The following is a 9,097-nucleotide window of genomic DNA, read 5'->3' on the forward strand; positions in this document are numbered from 1 at the left end:
GTGCACACGCCTGGCAGCAGCCTCCTGGCTTCCCCGACTGCTCAACACCAAGATACGCAGGACCTGAGCTCATCCTAACGCTCACTAGGTGAAAAACACGCCGCCTGGCATGCACAGCCGGGCAAAGGCGGCAGAGTTCACCCAAGTCATGCAGCTCTGCTGGCAAACACCGATCCTGCCTAAGGAAGGGGGGCTGGAGAAGCGATCTCCACCGGTGGAGGTGCAGCACAACACGGCACTGACAGGAGAGATACTACGAAAGCAGCATCCCGCTGCTGCTTCGTTATTGCTTCGGGCGGTCTGGTGAGGGATTCGGGGCGCTGAAACCTCCTGCTTGCTTTTCCCCTGAAGGTGACAGTCTCTCCGCTCGTGTCCTCTTGTCCTGTCCAAAGAGAGAGAGCTAAAGTGTGAGAACACCCCATCTTTAGCTTTCTCGCCCACATTACAGTGAAGGTAACCTGTACATCAAGTGCCAGCATCATGCTGCCCTCACTCTGGGTCACTGCAGAGCAGCCCTGTCCTCAAAACCTGGATGGCATTTCCCAGGAGCCCAAGGGGACCCGAACCTCTGCCTTTGCTGCCAGCGCCAGCCAAAGCCACCTGCCTTCCCGGGGTTCCTGGAAAGGAGCCTTGCTGCTCACCGGCTGCCGGCTTGGGGCCAGGCACCAGGAAAACCCTTCAGCTCAGGAAACCTAAGCGACAGCTTGTCTGAAGGATACTTATCGGATGCCACCTAAAGGCGATTTGCAGCGATTCTGGTCACTCCGAATTCACCGTCCCCAGCCCAGCTGCGCTGCCAAGAGCTGGCGGCCGCCCTGCTCCCGGCTCTGCCCCGCGCGGGGCACGGCTGCCGGCGCGGATGACCTCAGCGCCGGAGGAATCCCCTGGCCGACGCCATGCGCGCCCGCGAGGAGGAGCGCGGCCGTCACATGCCTCGCCTGCTGCGGCCACATCGCAGGCTGACATCTCCTTGCCGGGGCCAGCTTCCTGCAGCTGATCGCCAGCCCCGGATTCCTGCCCGCCTCCGCACGGCCTCTCCCTGGGAGGTTTGGGGTGCGCCTCGCTTGCTGCTCAAGTATTTGCCCCTGCCAAAAATACCGGAGCGAGCGGCCTGCAGGAGCGCTGCTTCTGTCAGTCAGCGCACAGCTTCCCAGCGGCAGGTTCTCTCCAGCCTCACGACTGGCTCCGATCGTTCATATTCCATCGCATCCCCTCAAATCCCCTCCGTCGAACTGCCCAGTAAAATCCTGCTCAACACAGAAAACCCAGAAGCTGGTGGCAGCTTCACCAAAACAGCCCAGAAACCTGTAGCCACCAGCCTTGGAATCTGCCCGAGGGACGACATCCAGGAACATGGGAGAGTCTAAGGCAGGCGAAACTGCTGCAAGCTCTGACAGATCCTCCAAGAGCAATTTAAATACAGAAGGGTGTTCCCCTCCGTAGCAGGCACTCTCAGGGACCAGAAATTACATCATTTTTAGGCAGAAAAAGATCATTTTAAAACAAGCCTGCTCTGCCGTTATTGGCACAGCGACTTTAACGCTCCCCGTAACGAAGCTGCGGTCAGGAGTTTCAGTCTTCAGCCGAATCCGTACACGCCTGGCACTGGCATGACACTAACTGTTTTCTAGCCACAGGCCTCCAGCCGTCTCCACAGGTATCTATCTGCGGTATTTAGTGGAAGTGGCCTGCCGGTGCTACCCCAGAGTTTCACCACAGCGTCAGTTCTTAAAACCTCATCCACCGCAGGGAGGCTGCTAGCAGACAGAGGTGACACACCAGAGCAGAGGCATTCGACAGGAGACGGGGGAAGTGAGCGAACAAATTGCTACCCCGGCTGAGAGCAATACAGCATTAAACTTTAAGAAGAATTTATACCTAAAAATCCTGATGCTCAGTCCAAAACTCCTTTAAGAAAACCGTGCCATTTCACAAAAGGGAAATGGAATAAACATGCCACGCTTTGGGGTGGCACACAAACTGAATACCTAAACCTCTCTGCCACAGGAGTAATGGTCAGACAGGTTCTCTTGCAAGAACTGTGCACAGAGGAAGAAGCAAATAAAAAGTAAACTCAGAAAGTGGCAACAGGAACCCAAAAAAACACAGTATTGGCTAAATGAAGAAGGTCCAACATCTGAAAAGCTGGAATGGGAAAGAAGTGATTGCTGGGCCTGTAAGAAAGCTGCACGCAACTGAGGAGGAGAAGCCAACACTCAGTGCCATTAAAGTGGAAGATACCTTAGGACCCTCCTGTACAGCCCCTGAAGAATTGTTCCATCACCAAAGCAGAGACAGCTCAAAGGCTGCCCACAAACACCGAACCCCAGCACTGAACATGGCTGAGGAACCTTACAGAAATAACCACAAGGCCTACAAGGCTAACAATTTGCAAAGAATGTTACACACCATCACCAATCCACAGAGCAGACAGCACAGCAACTGTGAGGCCGCTCAGTTTCTGGACAAAAATGTAAATACAGAAGAAAAATGGATTCTGGAGGGGCCTGAGAAAAACCTCACAACTACCCACAAGGGCAGAGGTGAAGGTTGTGAGGATACATGATGTTGTCACCTCCCCAGCACTCCTCTGCTCTTCTCCCAGGAGGGACGTTCCTGCTCATGTGCTTCTATTCCATGATGCAAAGACCATCTCCACATAATCACCACATGCACACTGAAGAGATTATGTGACCATGGTGCTACCAGATCCTCTCCCCTACCAGTAAAGACAGTGCTTGGAGTTTCTTCTGTCCCTTCCCTGTCTCCTCTCAGCACTGGCAGCCCTGAATCTGGCTGAGAGCAAAGTGATCGCACAGCAGGAGCAAGGCATCAAACCGCTGGAGCCGCTGCAGAGCTTGGGCCAGGACAGGAATGGTGACAGTGTCTCCTGAGTAGGTGAAGTGAGTGACGAGTTGCTCAAATCCAGATATCCTTCCCAGCAGTTGGGGTGTGACCCCCAGCTCCAGTGCCACGTGGCTGAAATTCTTCACCCCGTTCAAGGAAGGGTCTAGCAAGAAGGCAAGTGACTGCACCAAGGAATGGGGCAGCTCTGCTACTCGGAGACCTGGGGGCAGCAATACAGCAAAGTGCGGTTAGAAACCAACATACCCACCTGGGATAAGAACAAACAGAGTAGCCACGTTAAAGCCCCTGCCCCTGCCAAGCAGGTGAAACACCATCCTGCCATGGCAGGTATCTCCTCCACTGTTAACTTTCAGAGCCCAGCAACATGGAGCTGGCTCTCCGTCCCATGGAGGCTGGTAACCGGTAAAAGCTGAGCATCCATTCACCACCCACCCTCAGGCCGTTCCAGGCAGAATCACAGAAAATCTACTCTGTAAACTAGCACCAAAGGCTACGGAAGTCAGATAAATCCCTGTGAAGACTGGTTCCCCAACACAGCCATGGTGGGCCTCTGGAGGAACTCCTTTCCAAGGATTTGCCTCCCTCTGCTACCCCAAATATTTGGTGAAAAAGATGAGGCTACAAAGACACTTACCCTTTGTAGTGCTGCTGATCTGAGTCACAAGGTTCTGGGCATCGTTCACCTGGCAAAATAAAGACCCCAAGGTTGGAGACAGTCTTATGAGCAACAATCGTGCTTGCCAGTGCTCCTAGGACCTTCACAGAAGTATAAACGACTGGCACTTGTCCATCCAGCACTACCATTCCGCAGACCTAACAACCTCCTCAGGATGCTCCAGGGCCTCCTAGCAAACCACTTCCATAAATCATGACCTGGAGCTAAGCTATTAAATACATTTCTTTACCAGCCATTTTCTGAACCTCAGTTATGTTAATGATTTGGTTCATTTCAAACTAACTGGTGAGGGATAGGAATCACTGCCTTCCAGTGCCAGGTCAGCTTTCCAGATGAGCAAGAGTACCAGAACCTCTCAAGAGTGCATCGATTATGCATAGCTAAAGATATGCCTATATATTCAATAAATTGACTCTACTCCTTTGAGTATCTGAATGTGGCCCCTTTGAGTACTGGTGGCCTTATGCCACCTTTAGTGCCCAGTCATGTCCACTTCACAAAAAACATCACCAATAAGAACACAATTCTTTTCTTCTGGTAGACACGCTGGACTTATGTTGTCTCACCAGTTGCTCCAGGCCTCTTGCCTGACCCACAGAAAAGGAGCCTCGTCTGCTCCCAAACACATCAGCAAACATCTGGCTAATCATTTTTGCTAATTACCAGGCAGTCCTGGATATCAATTACCCTTAATATTAGGAACCTACATCCCTAATCTGCCTGCAGTTCCAGCCTTCTGTGTATGAGGCCAACTATGGCCAACATTATTTTAGAGAAGAGATGAGATTGGAAGAACTTACCAGTTGCTCCCCCCTTTCAGCAGTAGGATTTTGGAAGGCTGAGGACAGGCCCCTTGTCGGATCCAAAACGAGTCCATTCTTCGCTTCAAGCGCTCCACTGTTGTTCTCTTTTGGGATTCTCTGAGCCACCCGGCTCACTGCATCCTCTGATCTTTCATTGCCCACGAAGTCCATCTGGGTGGAGAACTTCTGCAGATCGAGCTCCGTACACTCCACCGGGGCATGGGGCCACTTGTGTTGCATTTCTGAGGCACACGATGAGAGAGGGGCCAGGGCCTCCGCCACCCCGGCTGGGCCCTGCCTGAAGTCAGAGGGAGACAGGACCCCTGCCAAGCAGTCGCTGCAGCCCGAGTTCCTGATCAGGGGCTGAGTTTCCAGGACGCTCCTCACCAGCTGGGATTTGGGAGCAGGGTTGACGGCAGTCGGCTGAGGCAACTCCAACTCAGGCTGGAGAGCTGGGAGTTGAAGACCAATGGCTTCTCCATCTGAAACGAACTGAACTGCTTCCACTGGGCCTGAAATCAAAAATGTCTGCAGCTTAGTAACATTTGGGTTCTCTCTTCCTCCGCTACACTTCCCCCTTTTCAGAGGTCTGCCAGCCGATCCTTTAAATCTCATCTTCTGTATGTCCAGTGGACAGAGGGGTAAAGAGCCGTCTATAAGTGGTCAGACTTTTATCCCAGTGTGTCACTGCTGGGAAAGGCAATTTTCATGCCTTTCCCTAAGCCCAGTCAGTCCTACTCCCAGGGTTACAATGATGGCAGGAGTTGACTGCAGGGAGACACAGAAGCTACAGGACTTGAATGTGAGTATTTCCACTGCTGGCCCAAAATCTGCAACTGATTGTTAGGAGAAGTCCCAAAACACTGCACATCTGTGTGTCTCGCAGTGGAATTCAGGGGGGCTTCTGCTTTCCACACAGGCCCTAGAAGATCATCCCTGGTAGCACTGATCTCTGTGCTGAGGAGGGGCCACAGCAGGGTTGATCCTAGAAGGAACTGGCGCCATGAGAAAACATTTTGATACTTTCAAAAACTTTTTGATACTTTTGATACTTTGGAACTTTGATACTTTCCAGCTCCTGCCTTCCTAACAGAAACTTAGTGTCTCAACACTGTGTGAATTAGAACGAAGCACGATTCCCCCCTTGCCCTCTACCCCCCGTCCCCCCCAAAAAAGGAGCAGTTACCTTCTGCCTGCCTGTAGCAGGGGCTCAGGTTCTTCACACCCAGGCAGCAGGGACCAGACATCTGTTCTTCACACAGAAATCTGCCGGGTGCAGCTGAGGCTGGGAACATTGCTCGCTGGCTCGAGAAATTCTGAGTCCTCAGGAAGACTTGGAGGATAGAGGAGAACCAGTCTGAGCAAAGGCTTGGCTTATTTCCCTAGAATGTCCTCAGTTATGTGGTATGTCTGCCTGCGAGGAGCTGGGGAAGCCAGCGTACTGGTGTACTGTTTGATGGATGCCAGCGTACCCCAACCCTAGCTATCAAGCATATTCCTCTCTCGCCTCAGCATTTCCTGGCGCTTGAGTCCTGCCCTGCCAAAAGCTACTCAGACTCAGCCTGCCCTTAAGAAACTCCAGGAAGAGAGAACGCCAATTTTGACAATGAAAGCATGGCACAGTCTCCTTCTACTAATTACAGTACTAGGGAAGAGAAAGGCTCCTCCATGTCTTTGAGCAGAAAAAGCAAAAGAGAAGCCCTGTAGATGAAAAAAGCATGATGAGGTATTTATCCTCTGTGAACAGAGGAGAGTTTGGTTCACTTCACGCTTCAACAAAAGCAATGCTAATGGCAATGCTCTACACAACAAGGGAAGAGCGAAGAACGTGTAAACAGAAGAAGGTAAAGGAAGAAGGAACAGAGAAATATCGTATACATTGACTCACCTCGCTGGCACTGGCTCTTCCAAAAACGCTTGCAGTAGATGATGGAGAGTGCCAGAAGTACCAGCACAATGATGACCAGGGCACTGCTGGTCAGTGCAAGAAGGGCTGTGTCTTGTGGTGGTACAGTGGGGACAGCTATCTTCACCAGGTTTGTTCTGGACCGACCTGCAAACACACCGGTCACAAAACACTGGAGCTTATTTCTGAGGCTTCAGGCCACCACTCTCCCTGTCCCTTCCCTCTTCCTATATAATGAATGTGCTTCCTCCAGCAGGTCTCCACAGGACAGTGTTTTGGTGTTTTCACCAGCTAAGAAAGCTGGCCAACGAGGAAAAACGGTCAAAGAATGGTTCAAATACACATTTGAGTTTGTGTCTGCCATTGACGCAGTCACAAGGACCAGTGATAGGATGATGACTTAACATGCACCATGAACCTGCTCTAGGATGTCCTCACCACCCCTTTTATCCTGCAAACAGCTCGGCACCCCGTGAACAGAGAACGGCAGCGGAAGGGCTGCTGGGTACGTACACTGAGGCTCAGAGGAGGGCGTCTGCTTGGTGCAAGGGATGCACTCCCAGTCGAGCTGCCCGCTGATCCGGGCCTTACGGTAGAACCTGCCAAACAAAGCGCAGAGCACATCAGCCACGCGAAGGGCCCGGGGACTCGGCGCTCCCCAGCCGACGTCAGCCCGCGCTACTCCAGCGGGCTGGCTGGCTTAAAGCCTGGCCCAACGCTGCTTTGAAAAAACATCCTGCTTCATTTACCAGGAGGCAGCTCAGAGAAAACTGATCCATCTTCCTTGGTGCCACGGCACGCTGAGAAGCCACAAAGCACAACATCTGTCTCAAATGCCGGCTAAATTCAGACCTACTTTTTCATAGCTGTAGCCACCTTTGCCAAGAATCACTCTGGGACAGTCCCCATGTCTTGCTAAAAGAGGGTGGTAGCAATCAAAATCACAGAAAAGCTCCAGCTAGCAAGTCTGGCTGGGAAGAGACCAAAACACCCAGGGCTCTGACATTCATTCCTCTGTCCCAAGTCTCATCGCTTGTCAGTAAATGGTCTGCAGCTCTATGGCATTTCACAGGCTGATTGTACGTAGCAGTCTTCATTAAGTAACTCTTCTAAAAAATTAACTAAAAATGAACAGTTACAGAAACCATAGCTTCCTCCAAATGACTGCTTGGACACAGCAACTCATCTTTCTAGGCTTGGTCTCTGTTGCCCTCTTTGGAGAGGCAACTACTAATAGTAGTGGTCTACAGACACTCGTTTTCTGGGCCTTAGCCATCCTGGTGTCCGTGGTAATAATTTAGGCCTGGAAGGAATATTCTTCCACTGCTCATTCACAGGAGCTATCAGGTTGCCTTCTTCAGAGCTATAAAGGGGGCATTTGATGGGTCAGATTTGCCTGTCATTAGCAGTGTCTTCAAAGAGACAACTGTGGACCACCACAGCTCCTCTTAAGTGCCGTGTGACAAGTGGCCTCAGATAAACGCTCGCTCTGCCCAGCCCCTCCCTACGTGTCCCCTCCCAGCTGCAATCGCTACCGCATCTCTTCGTGCCGAGGAGCCAGCTCTACTCACCCCGGCAGGCATTCCCCACAGACTGCGTTGGTAGTCGCCGTGCAGTTGGACTTCTGGACACGGTTGATGAGGGTGCAGGACAGACAGGGTTTGCAGCCATGATGTCCCCAGCTATCCTTAAACTTCCTGGGAGGGCAAGCAATGCACTGTGCATCCCCCCCTCCACCATCACCACAGTCCTGCAAGACACAAGGTTGGGTTCATGACTGGGATGGGAAGCCCCTTCAGGTCTCAAAGTGACAGAGAGGGAAACGACACTCCTTCTTTTGGGGCAAACAGTGGCAGAGTTATTGTTTATGCAGAGACCTGAGAGATCCTCAGAACCCAGCCGCAAAGCAGACAACGGCAGACCTGATCTCATGCAGAAAAATGAGGAAGCCATTTTTCTGCCCAGCGATAGCCCACAGGTTGCCTCAGTTGTCGGAACGTGTTTTAGTGAGAGAAGGAAACCTACCACAGTGATGCACCCCAGGAAGAACTGTTGGGAGAAGAGACAAAGTATCTGTGGTATCTGTGGGTCAAAAGCATGAACTGACACTGCCAAGGCTGGGCCAGATTCATGGACTTCAGTGAAGTGTCCTGCTCATATCCATCCAGCCTGGCTGGACTGTCCAGAGCTACCGCTTTACTTGGGGTTACAGACTGAGAGGAAATTTGGATTTCCACCAGCAGAAAGGAAAGAAGGAGGCTCCTGAGCATCAATCCGAAATCCCTTCCTGCTTGTACTTCCACCTGCTCACCCTCCTATCCAATGCCCTCCATGGTGATGAGTGAAACTGCTTGCCTTCCCTTGCTACCGAGTCTCTGCTCTTCCTAAAATACTGGGATCTAAGATTATTTTTCCTAATAAAGATTAACAGAGGATTTATCTAGCACCATGACAGCCTTGGTGCTAGATGATTTTTGCTCCTTCCGGAGCAGCAAAATTACCTTGGAAAGCTCCTGCCCAGGCATACAAGTTCTACACAGGGTGCACTTCCCGTGCTCATCCAAATACTCGCTCTCTTGGCAGGCCATCGAGGCTGGAGAGGTGCCGGGAGCCTGAAGAAGGCAGGAAGAGAAAACAAAGAGGTCAGAGCAAGTCTCAATGCTCTTAAGTCAAACAGCGTGCCCTTTTCTGGAAAAAAGTTTCCGCCTTCACTAGGACATTAGCCTGCGTTTCTTACACATCAAGCATGTCACTTTGGCAGGAGCGAGGCTGCCTGCTCTCATCCAAAGGGCAGTGTACACCAAGAGCCGAGAAAGGAAAGAGGAGGATTTCTCAGTAAGGCTG

At 51.7% G+C, this 9,097-nt stretch overlaps 1 protein-coding gene across 1 annotated transcript; it reads right to left on the reverse strand.

Annotated features, from left to right (window-relative positions):
- Positions 1 to 2,044: 2,044 nt before the first annotated feature.
- EDA2R (ectodysplasin A2 receptor) lies at positions 2,045 to 8,841 on the reverse strand. Its single transcript, XM_013953656.2, has 8 exons — positions 8,755 to 8,841; positions 7,825 to 8,003; positions 6,767 to 6,852; positions 6,236 to 6,400; positions 5,534 to 5,680; positions 4,345 to 4,859; positions 3,503 to 3,551; positions 2,045 to 3,067 (listed from the first exon to the last, which is right to left on the reverse strand). Exons 1-8 carry the CDS (start codon positions 8,839 to 8,841, stop codon positions 2,772 to 2,774), a joined length of 1,524 nt encoding a protein of 507 aa, XP_013809110.2. The 3' UTR covers positions 2,045 to 2,771.
- Between the last annotated feature and the right edge of the window lie 256 nt (positions 8,842 to 9,097).

This window comes from Apteryx mantelli, chromosome 13 (genome assembly GCF_036417845.1).
Source record: "Apteryx mantelli isolate bAptMan1 chromosome 13, bAptMan1.hap1, whole genome shotgun sequence".
Classification (NCBI taxonomy): Eukaryota; Metazoa; Chordata; class Aves; order Apterygiformes; family Apterygidae; genus Apteryx; species Apteryx mantelli.

Coding starts and splice junctions, on each gene's coding strand:
- EDA2R (XM_013953656.2), bottom strand. CDS start 8,841: ATGGCCTGCCAAGAGAGCGAGTATTTGGATGAGCACGGGAAGTGCACC. Junction 6,401..6,766: donor GCCCTCCTCTGAGCCTCAGT/GTACGTACCCAG, acceptor GTGTGTTTGCAG/GTCGGTCCAGAACAAACCTG. Junction 4,860..5,533: donor CTGCTACAGGCAGGCAGAAG/GTAACTGCTCCT, acceptor TTTTGATTTCAG/GCCCAGTGGAAGCAGTTCAG.